Here is a 24,497-nt window from a genome sequence, read left to right on the forward strand (position 1 = left end):
TGGCAGGCCCAGCTCGGGCACGGCCACCACCAGGGGTCACCTGTGTGGCCCCTGAGAGTCAGTGAACCTCGAGCTGAGGCAGCTGGCTGCGTGGTTAGGAAAGCCGAGCACTCCACCAAGGGGTGCGTGTGACACAGAAGACACAGAGCGCAAGGCAGAACACAGGTCAGGGCACCCCGCAGGTGAGCTGCAGGCCCGGACAGCAGCACCGGCGGTGCGGGCACAGCTGTGCTGGAGTGCAGGCATGCGCCCCGAATGCGGAGCCAGGCAGCTCCCTGCGCCTTTCTTAATTTACCCCCGTGACCTAGTCTACAAAGGCTTCAGGGTGAGGCCAAGGAATGCGGATTTCATTCTGAAAGCCCCGGCCAACCATTTAAAGGCTTAGGCAGTGCGAGGCCTGGCCGGATTTTATGCTGGGGATCTATTTATGGATTGAGCAAGCTGTCAAACACTTCACTCTCCACGGGGGGGGGGGGGGGCCTCTGTGTGTGCGGAGCACACGGGCACACGGCGAGTAGAGCACGTGGGATCACGTGTGCTTAGTCATGTGAACACCAGCACACACATCGCACACACGGGGAAATGCACAAGCCGAGAAGCTCACCACAACACATGCCTCCACGGGGTCCCCCAAACCTCAAAGGTTACACACTCAATCCTTCCTTCTTTCCTTCTGCCCTTCCTTTCTCCCTCCCTCCCCCCCTTCTTTCCTTCCTACAGCCCAACCATACTCAAGAAAACTGAGTGAGTACAGGTGCCGCTGGGCCTTTGGGTTTCTGACCAAGAAAGCTTGGAGAAAAACCCGAATGCACAGGTTTCACAGGACAGCACACGGGACGGATTCACGCTTCTAGAGCCTGTCTGGCAGGTGGCCCTCGGTCCACCGAGCGGGACGGCGTCCACAACAGACTCACTCACCACTCCACACACCAGGACGGCTGGACTGGAAAACCCCAGAACAATGGCTCCCAAACCGGCAGCCACATCACCAGGGAACTTTCCAGAGACGCAAGCTCCCAACCCCTATCTCGGCCTCCTGAGTGGACCACTGAAGCTCAAGCAGAAGAGGACAGTCGCGTGATGACACCTTAGGGGCCTGGGGTCAGGACCCCAAGGTGTAAGACCCACTGTGTGTCCTCAAGTCTCTTCTATGTCAGAATCATGCCCTGCGTACTTTATACCATCTCTAGGTTATGTGCAATCTCGGCTACAATGTGTATAATGTAATCTCTAACACCATGGTGTGTAAACAGGCTTTATACCACACTGTCTCTATCCGGGACACATATGTGTTTGTGACCAAGCAGAGTCAACAAATAACTTACATGCTCAATTGTTTTTGTTATTATGGTGGTGATGTACAGAAGGGTTACAGTTACATAAATCAGGTAAAGAGTGCATTTCTTTTTAGATGGTGTCACCCCTTCCCTCGCGCTCTCCTAGGTTTCCCATCCCTCTCCTCAAGATGCACAGTTCATTTTCAACGTAGAGTCCAGTGAGTACGACTGCTGCATTTGTTCACACTTTGTCCCTCCATTTCTGCACCTCCCCTTACACTCCCAAAGACATATAAATGAGCATACAAAACAAAAAGGAAAGAAAACAAAAACAGCCAAGTTTTCATTTCCTGGAGATCATTTTGATAACTATTATCTTGTATGATCAGATACACACAGGCACTGTTTGCCTTTGTGCTCCTCTCCTAGGAGTGTCCTCCTTTGGCCTCACTGCGTGTGAATGCCTGGATAACTTATCCTGTCGCAGCATTTTACATCTAGCTTCCACATATGAGAGAAAACATGCACTATCTGTCGCTCTGCGCTTGGCTTACCTCACTTCACATGCTTTGTTCTAGATCCATTCATTTCCCCGCAAATGGCATAACCTTATTCTTTCTAGCGGCTGTGTAAAATCCCATTGTATATATATATATATACCATGTTTTTCGGATCCACTCATCTCTTGAGGGGCACCTGGGATGTTCCCATGACTTGGCTATTGTGAATAGTGTAGCAATGAACATGAATGTGCAGGTGTCTTTAGGGTCTCCTGGCTCGTGATGTTCAGGGTAGATGCTCAGGAATGGTATGGCCAGATCGTTGGGAAGATCTATGAAGTAACCACATTTTATAAGTCAAAAGAAATTCCAAAAACAAACTAGGCATCCCACAGTTCGGGGAGAGATTCTGTGGGTCCTGCATTGTCAGCGGTTTTTACATGGTAGTGGGCGCTGCTATTTCCCTACTCTAAACTTTGTGAAGATCTGTACATGGTGGATGTTCTTAACTGAAGTGGCAAAGGTGAAGCTGGCGGAACAGGGGCAGTGCGGTACCGAGCTCCGTGTACCCTGAACACAGGCAGGTTTTCCTCAATGGCAGCCTCCTGGAACAGTCAGCCGTAGATACCAAGGGTCTACCGTTATTATGACGGGACAATCTGCACATGCTCAGTCCAGCACGACCTTGCTCTGCACACATGTGAATCATCTATGGATGTGGAACAGGACTAGGCCCAGAGGAAGGAGACACGGCACGCTAACAGCCACAGTAAGGAGAACAAGCCTTGAAGGTGATGGTGTGAGGAGACAAGAAAGTGGTCAGTGATCCACCATCAGCCGTCATGATCTCACACCCCTGGGGTCAGCTGCTATGCCGAAAGAGCTGGAGAAACCACACTGGAATTAACCAATCATCAAGAGACTCAATAAAACTGCATGCTAGTCTACGTGGAAAGTGATCAGAACTGACCGGGAATGACCTGAGGAACGAGCGTACCCAGATCAGGATGCCCAGGTCCAAGCAGGCAGGGCCACGAGGCTCTTGCCACGACCCTGGGCAGAGGGGCCCAGCAGCGAGACCCACAGCACACGGGGGCAACAAGACGGCACTGCTAATGTCTGTAGCACTTAGGACACTAATACTCCCAGTCCTGTATCTCAATGACTTCCTGGAGAGGGGGCAAAGGGCAGCTTCTATGCTGGTGCAGAAGTCACTCACTTCAAAGGGCCGCTGGGTACGGAGGGACTGTTGGGACAGGAAGAGCAGGAAGGCCGCCACCTACTTGGCAGCTGTGCGCAGGGTGCCAGCAGGGAAAGGGAGGCGGGAATGAGGAAGTACAGAGAGAGGTATAGTCTTCTTACATGTCAACGTCACCAGCATCAGCTGAGCCTTCCCCCCAAAGTTACAAAACACTCAGCCTCTCAGCCGAGATAAAAGGCAGCTCCCCGGCACTCTGTAATGCAGTATCACGTTGAGAGGAGACCACCATGTGAACACAGACACCGTCACCCCTTCCACCGTGAGCCATGAAAGCCCACCATTGAGGGAAATCACAGGGAGTTCCCCCCCCACACACACAAACACACCCTGTAGGGAACAGAACCGCCAGGGGAATGCTTGAGAATGTGAGTGTCAAAAAGACTCCAAGGAAGTGGCCAGGAGCTTTTCTCCTGACCAGAGAACAAGTGAGTAATTCCCGGAGCCAAGCAAGGTTCACAATGAAAGAAGCTCGCTGAGGACGGCAGGCCGCCAGGTGGTTAGTCAGAGCTACGTGAATGCGCCGACTCCAGCAAGGGAGGAGAGAAGGCCACACGCCCAGGGAGGAGAAGGGATCCAAGACAACAGGGGAGCGGGTTGCAGGACCCCACAGACACCCCTACCCTGGGGGGGCCTTGGAGGACAACCAGAGATGAATGAAGAGAGGCACACGCCCATGCATTCAAACTGAGCTTCCGGAAGTGGAGCTGTGGCTCAAAGTGCTACGCAGAGGGCTAGCCTTGAGCAAAAAAGCTCAAGGACAGAGCCCAGGCAAAACAAAACCAGGCTTTTGCATGCCATGCCGCCAGCTACACAGGCCTCCCAGAAAATCCTACTGCTTCCTGCTTGGAACAGACACCTCCACCCTGTAGCTCAGCACTGTATGTACACTAGAAGCCCAGGGACCACAAGGTTTCTGAAATACTGAGGTCCCAGGGGGTCCTGCCAGGAATACTGAGGTCCCAGGGGGTCCTGCCTGGAATACTGAGGTCCCAGGGGGTCCTGCCTGGAATACTGAGGTCCCAAGGGGTCCTGCCTGGAATACTGAGGTCCCAGGGGGTCCTGCCTGGAATACTGAGGTCCCAGGGGGTCCTGCCTGGAATACTGAGGTCCCAGGGGGTCCTGCCTGGAATACTGAGGTCCCAGGGGGTCCTGCCTGGAATACTGAGGTCCCAGGGGTCTGGCATGGAATACTGAGGTCCCAGGGCGCCCAGCCTGAAATACTGAGATCCTAGGGGGTCCTGGGCGCTGGGTATTCAGCAACTCTCCAAGCTTATGCCCACCCGATACCCCCAGGTGGTGACAAACCAAAAGTGTCTCCCAATATAGCCAGATGTCCTGCAGGGGAACAGCACAGCTGGTACCAGGGCCACCACACCCCCACTGGAACAGATCACAGCCAAACACCTGAGCCAGGCAATCAATCACAAAGGGAAGCAGTGGCTCAGTGACTCGAGGCAACCCTGGGCCTCCCCCCAACTCCCCCACCTGGGCCTCCCCCCCCACCGGAAGACAATACCTTTCCAGCACAGGCACTGTCCCCACTCGAAGTCAGTAACTAGCTTATTGAGCTTAAACCCAAGTGGAGACTGACACAGCCACTGTGGTGGGGTGTCATGGCCAACCACTGCTCCGTCAACAGTTTGGCAGGAAACAGTAAACACACACACCTAGCCCTCTCCCCATCATTCAATCCCTGGTATCTACAAAAGAAACATGAAAGCACCTGTCTAAATGCAAACGTTCACAGCAGCTTTATTTGAAAGTCAGAAACGCGTCATCAACATCCTTCAAGAGGACAACAGGCCACGGGGCAGGTGAGCCATGTAAAGTCCTGGCAATGGAATATGTAATGTCCTGGCAATGGAATACGTCTCAGCAATAGAAAGAACGAGGCACAAATACAGCTGGGTGGAACTGACGGCCATGCTGGGTGAAGGAAGTGTTCTTTACAGTCCGATCTCATTTCATACTGGAGAATGTAAATTCACACATAGTGACAGAAAGCAGACGGTGGGGGGGGGGGGGGGACAGCAGACAGGGCAGAGCAGGGGCAGCCTGCTGGGGGGGGGGGAGGGGACATGGATAATGAAGGGCGCCGGCCGTGATCTGCGCTCACCGTAGTTGCATGGGAATATCCATCTTTCCAAAAACATCAAAATTAAACTGTGAATTTCCAGACGCTGCCATTGGCCTTATATAAATTCTACCTCTGAAGTTAGGGAGGAGAGAACACTGCAGCTGTCAGATTCACCAGCAGTTGTGAAGATAATAAGCAGTGAGTGACATTCATTCACACCACCGATTTCCCGCAGCTTCCAGCAGGAGAGGGGAGGTCCTGGTGGAGCTCTCTGCATACCTGCATGGCCTTCCCCTGGTCTTCCCACTGAAGGAATGGACTGATGACCACCCCCCTCTGTTGGACTCAGGCACCTTACCTTGACCCAGAGAAAGAAAACTGATATCTTCCTTGTAAGCTAATTACACATGAGGGGGAAATCAACATTTGTTTACATGTGGAAAAAAAACTGCTCGGGAGCATCTTCATTATGAAAATGTCACAGAATTTGTGGGCTTAGGTTGAAAGTTGAATTCGCCAACAGTATGAACTACTTCCCACTAGGTAGATTTTCCAAGGCCCGTTGTTTGGAAATTCTCCCTCCTCCCAGACAGTGGAACCTATAATCGCAGGCACCTCCTCCTCATGCAATTAAGCCTGTCAGCCTAGAGTGCCAGCCCCACCAAGCCTCAGCAAGGAGGGCCACGAACTGGCAGCTGTGATGTGCGTTCTAACCTTGGCGAGCACAGGCCCCGTCCCCTGTGAGCACAACCAGAATCTGTAGACTCAGGCCAAGACGGCAGCAAACCACCCCCCCGCCCCCCCCCCCCCCCCCGCCATCCCTTCTGCAAGACTCAGGCTATGCTCGGCTTAGATCCCGCCCGAACCACCTTCGGGAGCACACTGATTTGTACCAGGCATTAAAAACTCTAGATCCCTGGGCTGGGGATATGGCCTAGTGGCAAGAGTGCTTGCCTCGTATACATGAGGCCCTGGGTTCAATTCCCCAGCACCACATATATAGAAAACAGCCAGAAGTGGCGCTGCGGCTCAAGTGGCAGAGTGCTAGCCTTGAGCAAAAAGAAGCCAGGGACAGTGCTCAGGCCCTGAGTCCAAGCACCAGGACTGGCCAAAAAAAAAAAAACTCTAGATCCCAGACCTTTACCTATGAAATGGAGGTTCTCCCACTTCTGCCTTGAGGTTACCAGGATGACACATGGTATATGCCCAGCCCCTCTCCCCGAGGTCCTACATACCCCACCCAACCTACAAGAGGTCAGTCAGTGTGGGTTCCTTGAAGTGAGGGAAAGGGCTGACTTGTGGAGGGTGATGTGTGAAATGCTTACATGAAATTTCTGGAATCTGGAACAGGAGCAGCTGTCAGAGACGCCTGCAGGCAAGGGTGTCATTTACAAGGCAAAGCACGCGGGTGCTGGGGCCCGAGCTGCAACCAGTCCCTGAAGGCTGGGCTCCTGGGCCAGCCCTGCCACCCTTCCCCACCCACGGGCCTCGCAGGCTCCCCTCCGCCTCCCCTCTCTGTTAACCACCGGGGGAGGGGCAAGGGACAGCGCACCCAAGGCTGGGTAGGTGTCCACTATGGATGGAGACCCGCTCCGACAGCTGCTTCTCCCAGCTCTGTGAGGATGGAGCTCAGCCGGGAACACGAGCACAGTACCACCCTGTGACAAAAGCGCAAGTTCTCAGGCAGGTCCTGCACGGTGGGTGCGGGGAGGGAAGACCAGCTAGCAGCCACTCTCACCCGAGCTCCCTCCATCCTAGGGGAGGGGATTCAAGTCCAGGCCAGACCTCCATGAGGCCTGAGGAAGCCCATGGCTGAGGTCTCCCTCACTTTCCCCTGGGTTTGTGAGCCGTCCTTAAAGCAACAGGGAGCTGGAAGCTGGGCTCGGGGACCCCCAGGCATCCTGAAGCTCTGAGTCTCAGTAGCCTTGTTCAAATGGGGACCGCGTCTGCGTCCCCTCCCCCAAACAGAAGCACTCCACGAGACACGGTAACAGAACCGCTCCCGGTGACAGTGGCATCAGAACCACTCCCAGTAACATGGCATCAGAACCACTCCAGGTGATGTGACATTCTTAACCCCGAAGGAACTCTGGTGAAAAGAAACTCATGTGTGGGTTCATGACAGAAAGCTCCCCCCGCCCCACAAAAAAGATACCTAAGTCATAATGACCTGTCATATTTTTTAATACATTAGAGCCCAAGCTCTAAAACAAAAACCTCAGTGTCTGAATCCAATGGGAGTTATGTAACAAGAGCCACGGTAACGGTAACCATGGAAAACGGGTCTTCTAAATACGTTTCTAGGAGAGTTTGCTACAATCAGCTCTGAGGGTATCTTCCCACAGAATTCCAGGAGGGAGGTGTTTTGGGAGTCCTGCAGTTGGACAGGATGAAGGTGGCTGTCCCCCATCACCAGGAGGTGCGGATCCCACCTACAACAGTGCCCGCCCCCTTCACCCCCTCCTCACCATGGCCCCTGAAGCCCTCCATCACTTCTCCACCAACATGCACTTAAGAAGCCTGAGGACAAGACAGTGCCTGAACCCGTAGGGAAGAGATACCCTAACACACACATCTACACACACGCATGCACACACGTGCACACGTGGGACTGTTAACACTAACGTTTCGAGGGAGAATGCAGGAACATGGAAGAAAATGAACGAGCCCAGCTAGGTGGGTGGCCAAGGTGGACTTCCCTGAGAAGGAGGAAGTCCACTGTTGAAAATGCCTGAAAATATAGACAAGCACGCAGTCTATGCCCCCCACCCCCCACCTCCCCACCCCCCCACCCCCCGCCGTGGCCCTGATGGCGCAGGGCAGAAACTGGAGCACCAGCCAGAAAGGAAGAGTCCCTGTCCCAGAGACAGAGGAGGGGGGCAACTGCGAGAAAGCGGGGAGCGCGACTGGCAGACACTCGCAGGCACCAACCAGTTGCAAGGCGAGCTCCTGGTAGTGGAAGAGGGGATAACTGAAGTGTATTCTGCATAAGCACCCCACAGTCAAAGGCCCACTTGGACCTTGACAAGAGCAATATGGTAAAATGCAATTCAATGTTGGTCTCTAGCTAGAAACTGTGGGTATACAGGGTTCATTCTGGGTATACCCCAAAACTGGGCTGTAGCTGAACTGGTTGAAAGTCCGAAACTGGTGTGGACAGGCCAGCCGAGTCTGGGTGCATTGCTGAAGGTCCCCAGCAAGCACGCCACGGCATTCAGACAGCACTCAGAGCCTGGTGCAGACGATGCCAGATGACACTGCCAATCAGGTACCCCTAACGGCTCTCTGGCCCTAGCCGGCTCTGGGCAGGATGGGGAGAGTTACGAGCCCAAGCGTGGGGAGGCTGGGCCGGTCAGACTGGGGTAGTCAGCCCAGGAGGGCGGCCACGCCATGGTGCAGCCCTCGGGCCCAGGCTCAACCAGGCCCAGGACACAGGGATTTGGGGCCTCAGCAGGCTCTGTCATCAGCAGCCTTCAGCGCTGCAGAGATCAGAGCTGAGCAAAGATAGTGGAGGTGAACCACAGAGGAGATGTGAGTCAATTCTACACACATACAATGCAGATCCACCGATCACCTTCACGGGATTTACCACAGGCTCGCCGCCACCAGGTCACATGGTGAAGTCTAGGGACGCAGATGTTGGTGACCACTGCAAAGACATTCCCTGTGGGCACACTCGGGTGTCACAATGAGATGTTGGTGACTGCTATGGAGACGTCCTCCACTGACCCTGTGCACACACTCAGGTATGTGCACCACATAAGACACACAAGGACTACCGTCTTCCTTTTCACACACGACTGTGAAGAGGAGAATTACACACCCATGTTTCCTGGAGAAGACTGTGGTAGGAGAGCCTAGCCTCTGCTGACTTCAAACAGTGACTCTGTCAGTCTTGGCCTGAATTTGGGGCAAAGTCTAACGATGGCATGGTGGCAGTCACTTCAGAGGCAAGAGAACCCCTAAGACCAAAGAGCCAAGTACAGTAGTACACGCTTAAAATCATCCCGAGAGGCTGAAACTGGTGGACACCAGGAAAGAGGCCAGCGTGAGCTACACTGTGACACCCTGCCTCACAACAAAAACAAAACGAAGCCAGGAGCCAGTGGCTCACGCCGGTAGTCCTGGCTACTCAGGAGACTGAGATCGGAGGATGGCAGGCAGTTTGAAGCAGGCCTGGGCAGGAAAGTCCGGGACACTCTGTTCTTTACTGACAGGAAACGCTGGAAGTAGCACCGTGGCTCACGTGGCAGAGCACTAGCCTCGAGCGAAAGGAGCTCAGGGGCAGTGCTCAGGCCCACAGTCAAGCCCCGGGAACAGAAAAAAAATTCAAGTAACGAAAACAAAAAGCAACAGCACATGTTGAAATGGAGGCTCAGAGAGACTTTTCCCCAAGAATCATATGACAACTCAGCGCCCAGGAGCCTGGCGGGAATGTACAGCCCGCATTCTCACGTCCCCTACGGCGACGCAGAACAAGCACGGCTGCAACCCGGTGTGACTTCGTTCTGCTTCCAGAAGTCAGTCATGGTGTAACGGGATACACCCACGTCCCCTGCAAGCAGAGTCTGGGTCCACAGGATTGGGTCCCTACCCCTACCAAAACCACCAGGGCCCAAACGAGGGGCCGTCCTCATGCATTCAGGGTGTCAAAGTCAACCAGACACGGCCTTTGCTTCCCCCGTGAACTGAGTCAGGTTGCGCCAATGCCCCTGCACACAGAGACACCTCCTCATTCACCCCTGCTGAATGAGCACCGTGTCCCTACTGTGCCCGCGACACACATGGAATCTGACACAACCCTAAACTGAACTGCCCAGAATCCCTCTCAAGTCCAAGCCAGCACTGGATGGGTCTTAGAAGAACTCTGAGCCCTGTGGAGAAGGTTCATTTATCTATGTCCTGAGTGAAGCAACGAGAGTCCACACAGCCAGGGCCGGGGCAGAAGGCAGAGAAAAGCTGACTCTTCAAATTCCTTCACCTCCACTCTTTGAAGTATTTCATTTTAAAACGTTGAGGGGGAAAAAAAAAAAAGATTCTCTTGGGATGTGGTTAATTAGCGAATTGAATCTCTTTTAGTGGTAAGATGTTTTGATCACACAAATTTACAAGTGGGACACATACACAGCCCTGAGTACAGGCCGGGCACTGGGTAAGGAAGGTGCCTACGGGTGGGCGGGAGCGGCACGAGCTCGGGAAGCAGTGCCTCTGACCACACCCCAAACAGCGTAAGCACCCCAATGTTAACGCAGCAAGTGGAGGAGGACCCCCAACTGCCCAAGTGGATAACGTGGCACAGTCTGAGGCAGGTCACTTCCAACCCCACACGGACGGCACCAGAACAAGTGGATGCCAGCTTTGAGAAGAAAAGGCTGCAACTGTGAGCAGCTCTGAGGAGCAGCGGCACTGTGGCCGGGGACAACCCCCTCGCCATCCCGGAGGGCACCGTGGGCGCTGAGAAGCCAGGACCGCAGCTGCCCAGGAGGTGGTGGTCACCATGCCTCCCTCTGGCCAGCAGGATGGAGCCTGGCAGAGAGTGAGGGGCTGGACAGGTACGAAGGCAAGTAAGCTCCAGATGTAGACTCTCGGCAGAGAGAGGCAAGCGACGCTCCGGCCTAAAATGACTAGTCATGCAAATCACGATTGAGAAACATCAAACTGAAATTTTCTAAGATTAAAAAAGGTGGGAACACTTCCCCGTGTGAAGACAGAGGCCTCCCCCGGGCCACGCGGGCAGCTTTCTAAGCCTCCTGCCAAGGCAGGGACCCAGTGCCCATCAACACCATCGCGTTCCACCTTCTGTGGTCCAAATACCTGGTTCTATGAGCCCACAGATTAAAGCTATTTATGTGAGAAAATACACACTCCTGGCAGGTAAGTGGGCAGATGCATGCATCCGCTAATCACCGTATGGACACTGCTCTGCAAGGAGCACACAGCCAGGAGACTCCCCAGATTTGCACACCCGACCCCCAAGGACCACCGCAGCCCGAGCCACATGCTGAATCCAAGCCAGGCCCAAGCCCCGGAAGCTGACTCAGCCCCTGCGGATGGATCCACGCTAGCCACACTCACAAGACACAAATAGCTCAGACACTGCAGGAATCCGCAGAAGAGGCTGTGGCACTATCCACTGTCCCTTACACCTACCTGCCTCGCAGCCCTTCACACGGACACGGCCCACAGAAACAGGGCACCTCTACAAACCTGCACCACCTTCCTCTGTGGAACCCCACAGAGGCCCCATCTCTAGTTCCCAGGACAGAACTCCAGCCTCCTCACCCTCTCCCAGACCAGTTCACCCGGAGACTGACGGGCAGCCCTGGGCTGCACTTCCCACCATTGTTCTGAGTTGTCTGTTCCCATCCCCCACCCTCCAGCACAAAAGCCCCGATGCTGCTCCTAGTTGACACCTTCCCCGTCATAATCCACTATCTCTGTCCAGGCCCCTCAGCCACTGCCATCTGCCCGGCGCTCAGCTCCCGCCCCGCCCCCAACCTGGACAGCATTCATTCACCTCCTTCCTACCCAGCATCCAAGGTCCTCCGGGAAATCCACCCGCGCCAACCCCACTCCACCCCTGACCCTTCACACCACGGACTCCTGAGAGACAGACCAGCCTCTGGCAGATCTGCTGGCCCCATCATCCTCAAAGCCCTCCCTCTGCCCACCATAGGGGCACCGATAACATCTTGTCCAGACTGTCACGTTAGGCACTTCCCATCCCAAACAAAGTCAGCAGAAGCCCGGCCCTCCCACCCTCAAAGTAAATATTTGTGCTTGCAAAGCCACTGGAGAAATTCACACAGCCCTCAATCCACGACCCTTGCCCCAGCCCCGCCCAGCCCCCAGCCCTAGCCCTGCCCCTGCCCCAGCCCCTGCCCCAGCCCCTGCCCCTGCCCCAGGACTGGTCTGCTTAGCATAGGCTGTGTGGAAGAGGAGGGGCAGCTCCCAGGACACAACAGTAGAAACAAAGAAAATAACCCCCCCCCCCCGAAAGAGTTGGCAACCCTTAGCTTTTCTTTCCTTTGTGTCTTCAGAACCGTGCTAATATGGAACCATTAGGACCACAAACCTTTTGAGGGCAAGAGTGGAGCACTTTCTTTGCAAATACGGAGGTGACCTCAGCAGTCACCTCCAGACTGGGAGAGATAGTGGGGGAGCAATGAGGCATTCTGGGGCTACACAGCTCAGCCAGAAAGAGCACCCCACCAGATAACCATCTTCTGGCAGCCAAGGGGCTCAGTTCCCATCTCTAAGGGTATACACACTACCCAAGGGTCAGGGCCTGCTGCTGGAGACTTCACACATGGCTCTGTCCATACAGCCGTGCAACAACCGGGGAGACATAGCTAGTGGACCATCTGGGAGTTGGAGAGGTAGGTAGCAGCCACTCATAATCTTTGCTTCGAAGCAAACAACCGAAAGGAGAAAAACCTGGAAAGAGACAGGAGGTCGCATGAAGTCCCTCAGGCAGGATGCCACCCATGGAGATGTTCCGAGTGCCAGGTGCAGCTGGGGAAACGGAGGCCACACAATACAGAGATCTTCTTCCACAGAAACAAGGCCCTCTAAGCCCCAAAAGGCATGTGCAGGAATGTGAAGCTAACACGCATGGCCCCTAACAGCCAAAAACAGGGGACCAGGCCCGTGTCCACGGGACGCCACGACAACAGTGCCAAGACAACAGACAAGCCTGGGCTGTGGTCCATGCTACTACCCAGGCCAGCGCCTACAAACAACAAAATAGGCCCAGGAAGGACGGTGACAGCCTACGTCCAGCATGGTCCAGACAAGCCTTGACGGGGGGCCGTGCTGGCCACACCGCGGGCCCCCAGGCAGCAGAACCGGCCCGTGGGTGATAGTGGAGCCTCCAGCCAGCACAGTATGACTGAGCCTCGTCTGTGGTCTGCGCTGCCCAGCCAGTGTCCATGGGCAACAGAACAGGCCCAAGACTCGGCCACTGACCAGCAGGGCACAGCTAAGCCTTGTCTGCCCTGGCCAGCCTCCGGGTTGTAGGTTGATCTACCAGCTCATTTGCAAAACCTTCCTTCCTATAACTGGGGTGTCTTTGCTGTTGTTGTATATTTAAAAACAAGTTCTCAAGAAATGTAGGAGTCTGAAGTCACTCAGTCATGTGATCCCAAGTTCCAAATGCGGCAGGCCTCTTGCAAGCCAGGCCCAATGGTAAGGTCAGAACAGGAGCAGACAGTACACAGCCTCAGGACCCACGGCAGAACCAAGACCTTTGGGGAGACACAGGCTGGCTCCCAGGAAAGCTCCTCAGTCCTCACAGACGGGCCCGCCAGGGAAGTCCAGGGCGATCCCGCTTCCCCAATGAGCTTCTCTCTCCTATGACAAAAGTCAGCAGGTCCTCACCCACCAGATAAAACCTGCTGATGGCCACCAACACAGAAAGACCTTCATAGCCTGCCTACCACGCCTGAGGCCCTGGGGTGGATCCCCAGCACCTCAAATGAATTAAGCAATTCTAACAAAAAAGAATACTTTAAAAACCTCATGATACTAAAGCGGGTCTTTTGTTGTTTGCATCAAGCTTTCATTAAAGGAAGAAGTAAAATAAAGTGCTTCCCTCAAGGTAGCCTCAGTACTATCAGTACATCCTTATTTAGTAAAACTACAACTCAGGGCATTGTAACTAAACTCCCCTCCTAAAGGGAGTGCTTCGCTGCAAAGAGAACACCAGAGCCATAGAGCTGAAAGCAACTTCGTTCTATTTGCTAGAGTTGGTTGGATGTTGACATTTCTAAGACCAAACATAAATCATTTGAGAACGTGGCCAGTAATTATTTGGAATTCTTCTCCCAGCACCACGAAGTGTTTCCCACCCTTTAAGGAAAAAAAAAAAAAAAAAAAAAAAAAAGGCTTCTAACCAGGATGCTAATGACAGCCAGCCTGCATGAGCCGCTTTAAGGCAGAGACAGTTGCTTGTGTAGAAACACTGTACAAATACTCCAACACTGTAGCCCGAAAAAGACAACCCCATCAAACAGCGGGAGAAGTGTGAAACTTGCAAATGAGCCCCTGGTTAAACAAAACACCAATCTGTTCCCAGAGAGCTCGGGGTGGCCACCTGTTCCAGGCTGGTGGAGTCCCCATTACCAAGGGAAGAAACAATACCAGAGCCATGACAGCCCCCTCCCTCACGGCCCCGGTCCCCACCCTCAAGCCTATATTTAGTCCGCTCTTCATGGAAAATGTCCTGACCCTGCACACAAACAAGCTATTCCGCTGGTTATTCAAAGGATCCATTAACAGCCTCCTGGCCCGGGAGGGTATTTGTGGCCCCGCCCCCGCCCCCCACCACCGCCAGCCTTACCATCTAACCCCCCCCCGCCCCCCAGGCCACGGTCAACCACAAGTAAAGCACAGAAAATGAGAGGACTGGACCCAAAAGACAAGAACCCCCGCTGCCTCGGGTGGGTCACCTCATACTTCTAGACAAATGCAACCAAAATTCCCTCCCAGCCCCTAGAGGCCCCAGAGCTCCTGGAAGGCAGACCTCCCTGGTCACACACACACACAAAGCCTAGTGCTCCAATCCCAGAACAAAATAACAGATGCAGCAAAGATTAGAGATTAACATCTGTAGAGTGCATTTTCTTCCTCAGAGAGATACTTAACAAAGGGAAGGAATTATGTAGCTAAGCCCCAGATCAGAACCCCAAAACCTGGATTTTAAAAAAATAACTAAGCCTCATCCGGCTTTACCGGGCTCAAATCATTTAAGCTAAGGATACAAAGGTTCTGGGGGAGCAGGAAGGGGGACACAGGCTCCTTTGAGTGTTGGGAAACAGAAGACAAAACCAAAGCAGTAGTTAAACAAGCCAGAAGGAGACTTGTAAACTGTAAACAGCTGCAGGGTAGGCAGGGGAAAGGGAGGGTGCAAAGGAAGGAATTCCAGTTGCAACAAAAGAAAAGGTCTGATGTGGAGCAAAACAGAGGTGAGGTGGCCGTTAATTGGGACCCAGGTTCCCAGGGGCTCAGCTGGGCTAGGTGGCCCGGCAGCCTCTCTCCTTTCTGAGTCACTTCCTTCAGGGTCCTCTGTGGACACTGCTGAAAACAAGTAAGCCTCCGCCTCTCTTCTCGCTCCAGTAATACAAAGTGTCATAGGCCAAATTATCATAGTAAGTGAATATTGAAGAATCTTATCTAAATATTCATGAATACCCCCCCCCCCAGAAAATCGACACTCTCTTAAAGACAGGAAGGAAAACTCCACAGGAAAGGCGCTATCAGCGGGGCCCACTCGCTAACGTTTTTGTGAGAGTCGTCCCCTACCTGACCACTTCCCAGAAACTCAACATCGCTCCGTACACCTGCCTCCTTCTCTAGCAGCACCGTGGAGACGGCATGCACACACAGGGCAAACCACTCACTCCTAGGCTTCCATCCGTCCTTCACTGTGTTTAAAGCTCAGTGATACAGGCAACTCCCTTAACTGCTGAAGAGAAGGAAAGTTAAGAGATACCCCTCATCTGAAGACTGTGCCCAGACAAGGCACTGGGCCAAGTGCAGCTTCCATCTCTTTTTCAGCAATGCTTTGCAAAAGCACAGCCCCCAGACCACAGCATTAGCCTCCAGGTGTTGTTGGGACTACTATCTGCTCTCAGAACCCACTCCAGACCCACAGAACTTTCTAGAAACTCAAGGCAGCCATCTGCTCCCACAGAGCCCTCTATGGGATCTTCTTGCCCACTCAAACTTGAGAATCGGCTGCTCTTGTTGGTGTGACAGAGGGCGACATTGTGCCCACGACACAGTCGGTCACTGGTTCACCCCTCCCAGAGATACTGTCTGAAACTCGCAGGCATCCAACATAAAAACATGCCAACCTTTCGCAAAGCACTGACTTGCAAACTTTAGCACGCAGACCTGTTTATTTTGCCACCTAAAGAAAATTTCAGCTTCACCAAAAACACCACGTGACATTTGATTCCCATCAAAGCGAACCTGCCGAATCCAAAAGAGGGGCGCTCAGTCCTGCCGTCAGGGCTCTGGGGAGACGCTTCAAAACGCCCTCCCATCCAGGGAGCACCGGTGAGAACACCAGCACTGAGGACACGGAACCGCTGGCAAGGAGCTCAGATTCATCAGCATCCATCTTTAGATTCTGTCTAAAGATACAGAAAGCAGACAGGACCTGACTTCTGCCTTCAGCAAGCAGAACGAAGGGGGGGATCTTGTAGGAGAGAGGCAGGAGCAGGGCACAGAGGGGAGGGTCCTCACCTCTAGTGAAGTAAGGCCAGCGGTGGGTGACATGCACCAGCCAGGCCTCATGCTGTCTCCGAGAAGGGGCATCCATACCACAACTAAACACCTGAAACTGGCCTCATGCTCCACCCTGGACTGTGCAGGGTCTTGGAGGTGGGTCAGGCATGAGAAGGAACAACAAACCAATGGAGATGCAATCGTGCAACCTCTGATTCAACCTGAACGATTACCAGAACGGTAGAAACTAACACTTGCCCATGGCAGGGAAAAAAAAAAAAAAAAGAAGCTTGTTTCCCTAAACATGCAGCAACCAGACTAAATAAACCACTCTATGGAAACAAACTCTTACAGTTCCAACTGTACCGCCAACATACTGTCGTGGGCTATCTGAGGGCGATCTCAAACTCTTCTCCTCTTGGTCAAGGGTCAAGCACAAGCTTCCATGGCCACACAGAGACCATCATCGGGGAAGCTATCCGCAGGAAGGGCTGCCTCTCTATCTCATGAGATGCTAAAGAACCAACACAGGCCAGACCCCCACCCCCCACCCCCACTACCACCACCACCCCCACCCCCACCCCCACCCCCCCCCCCCCGCCAACTCAGCTCTCTGAGGAAATTTCCTACTATTTCTAGGCCGCAGACACGGCACTGATGTTATGGTATGGGCACAGGGCAAAGTGACATGATACAGGTGACATGCTTAGCGCTCTACTGGGCACACACGCTCAACCACACAGCTGTGGCCTGGTGTTAAAGGGATGCCCCCCACCCCGCCCCGACCTTTCCAAGTCCTCCACATGCCAAGATTCAGATGACAGCTGGAACCGTGGGCCTGTGAAAAGTGCCCTTAGAGGGGCGAGAGGCCGAGTTGTTCCATCACAGACCAAGGTGGACCAGTGGCGAGTGTCTGATGAGTGGGTACCCAGCGAGGGCGGAGGCATGAGTGCAAGCTAGGGTCCCAAACAGAGAGAACAGCTGAACTTCCCAGCAGTGCCCAGGAGCCAGGGACTCAAGCTGCCAGGACTGAATGAGCCGGCTGGGCTACCACTTGCATCCTAGTTCTGTGGCTGGCAAGCTGAATTACAATGTGCGGCTGCTAATAGAGGCTTCAGCCTTAAAAGAACAACAAGCTTTATTTAACAAGAACAGCAGTCGACTCATTTGCTCAGCCTCATCCACCCCAAGCCAGACTGGCTAACTGCTCAATCTGGAGGTGAGATGGGCCCCAGGCTCGCCTCTGGACACGGTGGCTTTAGGATCATGACTGATCTATGTGCTACCTGTCACGTGGGCCACACCCCTGTGGGACACCACAGAAATCTGACCTGCTAAAGGCAAAGTTTCCTTAAAACTTCACAGATTTGGAGGGGGAAGAGTCTCAAAGTATGAAATAGAGATAAAGACACTTTTCGACAGGTCGATGTTTTAAAACAAGATCAAGAGCAAAACTGCAGGATTGCTAGCCCAGTCTTCTTTGTGGATCTAGGCAGGCTCGCTCAAATAACCTGTACCAGACTTAGTCCATCACAAAGAGATTATCCAACCCACACCCACTTCAACACACACACTACAGTGACACTGGCATTAGCCAAAACATCCTCCCCTTTCACAAGGCCATGCTTTGTTCCAACAGCAAAAACTCCTGAAGATGCCAGGAAACAGGAAAATTCTAAACAACTGCATGGCCAAATGCTAGCTGTTATGACAACAAAAGAAATCACGTCGTCCTAAGCTTTTCATAAGTGAGGCCCTGGTGGCTCACACCTGTAAATCCTAGCTACTCAAGAGGCTAAGATCTAAGAATTCTGGTTCAAAGCCAGCTCAGGGAAAGTCCACAAGACTCTTATCTCCAGTTAACCAGCAAAAAAGCCAGAAGCATGGGTATGGCTCAAGGGGTAAAGCACCAACTTGAACAGAAAAAGCCAAGAAAGAATGTTAAGGCCCTGAGTTCAAGCACTGGTATCAGCTTTGGAGAGGGTGCCTATTTCTGTAATCAAACGTGTACAAGGACTCTAATTGTGTGTGTTCACACAGAAACAAGAAAAAAAAAGGCAACTTTCAGTTGTGTGGGACAAGGGATTTTTAAACTATTGCTATAATTAACATGCATACCCTGGAAATGGTTATTATTTTCTTTTTTTTTTTTTTTTTTGCTAGTCATGAGGGCTTGAAATCAGCTGTCCCTGAGCTTCTTTTCATGCTCAAACCTAGTGCTCTACCACTTGAGCCACAGAGCCATTTCTGGCTTTTTCTGAGTAGTTTTTTGGAGACTCATCTCATGGACATTCTCCCCTGGGCTGGCTTCAAACTAGTATCCTCAGATCTCAGCCTCCTGAGTAGCTAGGGTTCCCGGCATGAGCCACTGGCAGCCAGCCTTTACATTTTAAATCTAAGTTTTTCTGTCCTACCACTGGGCCCCCAAAGCCTGGTCATAGGCTGGGGCAGATCCTGCTCTATCTCCTGGAGCCGGGAGTACACTCCACAGTTACTGTGGTACCCAGCCATGGTTCCTCGAGGCATGTGACACCTCGGTACCCCCAAGGCAATACCCTCAGACATGGTATCAGACAGTGTGCAGGGGGACAAAACTGTTTCTACAGAGTTCCCTTCTCACCCAAAAATGTCGCCCTGGCATAACTGTGCAACCCTCTGAACTTACAAAGCACCGAGGAAGTAGGTTGTAAAACCTATTCGTGATCTTACAATTGCCATGGAGAGGAGTATTTCACCATAACAAACCAACTTCAATCTAATTAGGAAAGACAGGATGCGGTCCTGAAGCAGAGCTGCTTTGAGAGAGCTGGAGCCCCAACTGATCCCTTGGTTCAGATCAGACTTTGAACGACCTCCATCAACAGTTCACATCCTCCCTGAACCCCCACTCCTCTTTTCTAAAGTGAGGCTCTTATAAAGCCAGACATCTGTGTTGGAGTCCTTCACAAACGAATAGTGGTACCACTGCTGATAACAGGACAGAGAACAGAGACATATCAGAATGCTTAAGCCTCACAAAATTCACTACAGCCCTGCCACAATACAGACATTCCTATTTCTAACAGAAAAAAAAAATAGTATTATCAAAGCCCCTAACAAGATAGGATCCATCCATTGATTCTGAGCCTTATTAAAAATGACAAAGACTGCAGCCAAGAAAGGCCTAAAATCTCACATCTTAAAGGTAGGCATTAAGTTATCAAGAAACCAACATCTTCAAAAGTCCACAGAAGGAAAGTAGAGGGGAATGAAAAAAGAAAGAGGAAAGGGGAAAGGAAAGGAAGTTGCAGCCATATGCTCTTACTAGAAAGTCAAACGCTTGGACAGAGGTGTTCAAGACCCCCAGCAGGAATCTTCAGAAATACAAAATGAAAACTGAGGCTTGGCAACTCACTTGGGCCTAGGGGTGTTCCCTCACCGGAGCGAGATGCTCTCGGCCAGGTGTGTCCCCTACCTGCACCAGCTTTCCCGGTGTTTCATCAGACTCCCGTGGCTACAACCAGAGAAGTGGGCGGGAAGAGACATCTAAGACAAGCAGTGCCCCTTCCAATGCTACCAGAGCAGATCAAGACGTCTCCCCTCGATCTGAAAGTGACCCTGAAAGTGCCAGCACTGCTCACAAGCCAAAGAGGCACAAAGAGGCCTTGACTTTTGATGAGCCTGGAAGCATCTTAAGCTGCCAATGCACAGGTGCACTCAGTGGGCCAAAGGTCATAAGAGCACCAGGTTCTGGAAAGGCTGAGGCTTGCTAGGACCCTCTCCGGGAATTACCAAGTGTCCTGTGGATACAGCTGGCCAGTCAGCCAGCCTGACTGGGATGTGCTTCAAGTCCATGAGGTGGCCAAACGTCAAAGGGGATCCTCAACACGAAACCCACCTTGTCCACCTAACCGGAGCTTCCAATCAACATCCACTCTGAGGTTAGTAGTGTAGACTACCTATTGCCGAAGGGGTGGGTACCCCCTTATTTGTAGATGGAGGGGGAGCAGAGCAAGACCTGACCTTGCTTTCAGGCTCTCAATGTTCCTCAAGAGGAATCTTCGCAGCCCTAGAGCAAGGCACCATCATGGACAAGTGTTCCTGCAGGCCTTTTTCCCCTTCACTGGCCAACAGCAACACAAGAGAACAGACTGCTGATCAACTGGGACAGCAGTGGGACTCACCTCACCCATTACACACAGCCTGCTCCCCCAGGTGTGTCTAGGAAGACTGGGAACAAAGCCAAGAAGCAAAAGCAGCCCAGGAGTTGAGAAGCAGATACATGAGAGCCAGCGCTGGTGCAGACAGAGGAAAGCCCAGGAAGGGCGGAGGGACAGGGTGCCTCTCCAGCAGGGACAACCTTTCTCCCAAACATGTAGGGGAAAGAAAGTGTTGTGCCAGCCCCCCCTCCACACCCTCCTCTTCGGTGGCCCCTAAGTGCCAGGCCAAGTCCAAGTGACACCCTTTTGTAACTGCAAGGTCCCTTGCCTTCCTCCAAGGGATCACCAAGTTGACCCAAGACTTTGGGTGCAAAAGACACTAGGAAGCCAGCGTTTACACACGTGGCCGGATGGACCCACACCGCACACACCCGGGCCAAGCAAGGACTGCCTGAGGCCTGGCTGGCTCAGTGCACACGGGGCCAAGTTCAACCGTAGCCCCGTGCTCACCCACTGGGTGTACAACGCTCGGGAGGGCACAGCCGGGGGCGGGCTGCGGGCCCCCCAGGCAAACACACTCCCAAGTCCAGCAGGGCGCCCAGGCCTGGCTGGCCTAAGAACCTGTCCCCGGGTGAGGGGTGCCCATCCTGTCGGCCGGGCTGAGAGTCCGGCGGCACCCGGACACTTTCCTCGCTGGAGGAGAGAGTCTCCATTGTCCGTTATCGAGTTCATCTCCCCAGGCCCGCCGGCCGGGCGCGGAAGGGCCGCAGTGCTGCTCCGCGCGGCGGGGCCTGGGACGCCGGGCCCCGGGCGCGTGTGTGTACACACACACGCACACACACACACACACACACGCACGCCGCACGCGTGCACGCGCACCCCCGCGCTCTCCCGAAGCCCCGGGCGGGCGGGCGGGCTCACCTTCGATGGCGATGACGTGCTCCCGGATCTGGTTCTGCAGCACCGGCTCCTCCACGCGCTCCAGCAGCTCGTAGATGGAGTAGATGTTGGGGTGGACCGACTCGAAGCGCTGGATCTCGGCCCGGATGGCAGCCGAGTTGGCCAGCTGCTGCTGGTAGTTCATGGTGCAGGCGCCGCGCCCGGAGCACGCGCGCCCCCCGCCGCCGCCGCCGCCGCCGCCGCCACCCCGCGCCCCGGGACCCGCGGGGACGCCGAGCCCCGGGAGCCCGGCGCCAGAAGAAAGGCGCGCGGGCCGGGCCGAGCGGGCGTGGGGCCGGCCCCGGAGCTCAGTTCATGGCCGGGACGCGCGGCCGGCGGGCGGGCGAGCGAGCGGGCGAGCGGGAGAGCGAGCGGGGCCCCGGCGTCCCGGGTCAGCGGGCCGTCCGGGGGGAGGGCGCCCCCATGGAGCGCGCCGCGGCCGGCCGGGGCGGGGAGGGAGGGAGGCTCGCGGCGACGCCTCCCAGCCCTAGGCGCTGCCCGGCCGAGCAGCCATTAAAGCCCGGGCGGCCGCCGCGCTCCGAGCGCCCGGGCCCGATGGGCCGGCCCCCCGGGGGCAGGGGCCGCGGCGTGGGTCCGCGCGCTGCGTGCCGCGCCGCGCCGCCGGGGACGCCGCCACCCCCCGAGCCGAGCCCCGCCGTGCGCCGCCCGCCGCGCGGGGGAACCGAGCCGCAGGAGCCCCGTCAGCCGCGGAGCCCGCTCCGCTCCGAGAGATGCCCGCCGCCTGCCCGGCCGGCCCCCTTCCCGGCACGCAGGGCCCCGGCCCACGTCGGCCCCGCCCCCGCCCGCGCTCGCGCCCGCGCCCCGCCCGCGCTCGCGCCCGCCGACCTCCGGCCGCCGCCGCCGCCGCCGCCGCCGCCGCCGCTGCGTCCTCCGCGGCGCTTCCCAGCGCGCCGGATCCCGGGGAATTGCGCCAGGCCCCGCCCCCGCGCCGCGCCGCCCCGGGGCATCCTGGGATTTGTAGTCCGCGCCGCCGCGGAGTCTCGATGGAGCGGGCGGGCAGGAGGTGCGCTCGGCGTTTGCAGCTGCGCGCGCGCGCGCGCGCGGGAAGCTCCGCGGAGACCCGAACCCCGCACCCACTCGCCTGCCGCTCCGCGCCCGGCGTCCACACGGGAGCCCACCGGCGCTTCGGTGGTGGCAGAGCGTGAGGAGTCCCCCACCCTCCCCACCCCCCCCCCCGGGCGCTTCGGCCTTTGTGCGCGGGCCGGCGGGCGAATGCAGCCCGGCCCCGGCGCTCCCTCTCGGCGTGCGGCCTCCCGCCGCCGGGACGGCCCGGGCCCACGGGGTGAGGCGGAGATGCAGGGAGCCCCCGCCCCCGACGCCAGGTGAGCTCAGCCCGGGGACCCCGCGGGCTCCAGGCGGATGCGCGCGCGTGGAGAGCTGCGGACTGGCTGGAGCGCACGAGGGGACAGCGCAGGGCCCACGGCCTGCGAGCCTGCCCGTGGTCACAGCCTTCGTGACGTGTCCCCCCCCCCATCCCGGGCCCCGGCCTGGCGCCCACGCAGGCCATTGGTGACCCAGGCACCCTGGTACCCAAGCTCCCGGCTTGCGCTCCCTGGGGTCCAGGCAGAGGTGCCTGTCCCTGACCTGGGGTCCATCTGTGATATGCCTTCACTTCCCACTTAGTAACCATAGTGACAGAGGCAGACAGCGGCCTCCTTTTACTCCCAGGAGCCATTGGTCCACTACCCTACTTCTCCCCCTCCTGCCTTCTTCCCTTCTTCCATGTCTGGGATAAAGTCTTGCTGCTCTTCTGCAGGACTTTTCTGCCCCTTTCATGGTTCCTTTCTATTTCCCAAACCTCTTAGTGCAGGAGGACCTGTTGGCAACTTAGGGACACCCCCCCACACCCCCGTTTGTGTGAGTTCCCGTCTCATGGCTTTGAGTATCATATGTAGATTGATGAACTTCAGTCTCAAGCCCAAATCTCACCCCTGGGTAACAAACCCATATCCACCTTCCTCCTCTACACCTTCTAGATGGCCAGCTGGGGAAATGAATCCAGCCTGTCTCCAGTTGGACTTACCACCGGCTCCTCCTCTTGAAAACCTCCCCATCCCATTTGCTGAGCCGGAAAACGGGTGATGGCCACTTTGCCTCCCCTCTCATATCCTGAAGTGTCCGCTGGCCTTCCAAAGATCCACCATGCCACCCCGCGAAGGCGTGACTTCTCACCACCCTACAAACACGCCATCACCCAGCTCCTGCTTCCTCCCAGTTCCTTTCCCATCTGTTCTCAGGAAGGCAGCCTGGCTGAGACTGGTACACATGAGTTCCCGCGGGGGATCTCCTCTGCTCAAAGCCCTCCAGTGGCTGGAGGCTGGTGCCTCACTCCTGTCATCCTAGCTCCTCACAAGGCTGAGAGAGAACTCAGGATCAAGGTTGGAAGCCAGCCGAGGCAGAGAAATCCAAAAGACTCTTCTAAGTAACCCGCAAATAGCTGAAAGTTGAGGTGCGGCTCAAGTGGTAGAGCACCAGGCTTGAGCCAAAACAGCCTAAGGCCCTAAGTTCAAGCCCCAGTACCGTAACAACAACAACAACAAAAATCCCTTCAGTGATTCCCATCCTGTGTGGCCTCCGGAGCCCTCCAGGCTGGAGCTCCTGTCAAGAGCTTGGCAGAATCTCAGCTTTCCCCCTACCTGTCGCTAACACGTTGTCCTGCCGATGTTTCAAGGACTAAAGTTGAAGTTGTTAAGAGACCTGGATAAGAAACAAAGGACTTTCTTATTCATAACAATGGCAGCCACCAGAATATCTGCATTCTTTGTGCCAGTTTGCTGAGTTGCAGGCCCCGCAGGGTAACTTTGGGGACCAGGGGGTCTGTAGTCATACCCAGTTGCCCTGTATAAGAAGAACCCTGGGTCTCAACAGCCCACATCTTCACAGGAAGTCCCATGTCTGCCCTCATGAGAGGAAAACGCCGGCTAGGAGGCCTGCCTCCCTGTAACTTGGCAGGAGTCCCTATCCCTGCCTCCCAAAGCTGTTTACAGTGTCCTGGGAGGTGCCCCCCTCCTGTCCTCCACATCCATGCTGACCTCCCTGAATACACCAGTC

General features: G+C 55.1%; 1 protein-coding gene and 1 long non-coding RNA gene across 2 annotated transcripts in view; one reads left to right on the top strand and one right to left on the bottom strand.

Annotated features, from left to right (window-relative positions):
* Positions 1-21,693, bottom strand: part of Agap1 (ArfGAP with GTPase domain, ankyrin repeat and PH domain 1) — a 411,357-nt gene extending 389,664 nt beyond the window's left edge. The window contains 1 exon segment of the mRNA XM_048344473.1: positions 21,408-21,693. Coding sequence (XP_048200430.1) covers positions 21,408-21,570 — 163 coding nt within the window. The 5' untranslated portion in view covers positions 21,571-21,693.
* On the top strand, positions 6,949-7,252 carry LOC125350159. Its single transcript, XR_007210680.1, has 2 exons — positions 6,949-7,120; positions 7,174-7,252. It is a non-coding gene; the product is annotated as an uncharacterized LOC125350159 (long non-coding RNA).
* Positions 21,694-24,497: the final 2,804 nt, after the last annotated feature.

This window comes from Perognathus longimembris, chromosome 4 (assembly GCF_023159225.1).
Source record: "Perognathus longimembris pacificus isolate PPM17 chromosome 4, ASM2315922v1, whole genome shotgun sequence".
Classification (NCBI taxonomy): Eukaryota; Metazoa; Chordata; class Mammalia; order Rodentia; family Heteromyidae; genus Perognathus; species Perognathus longimembris.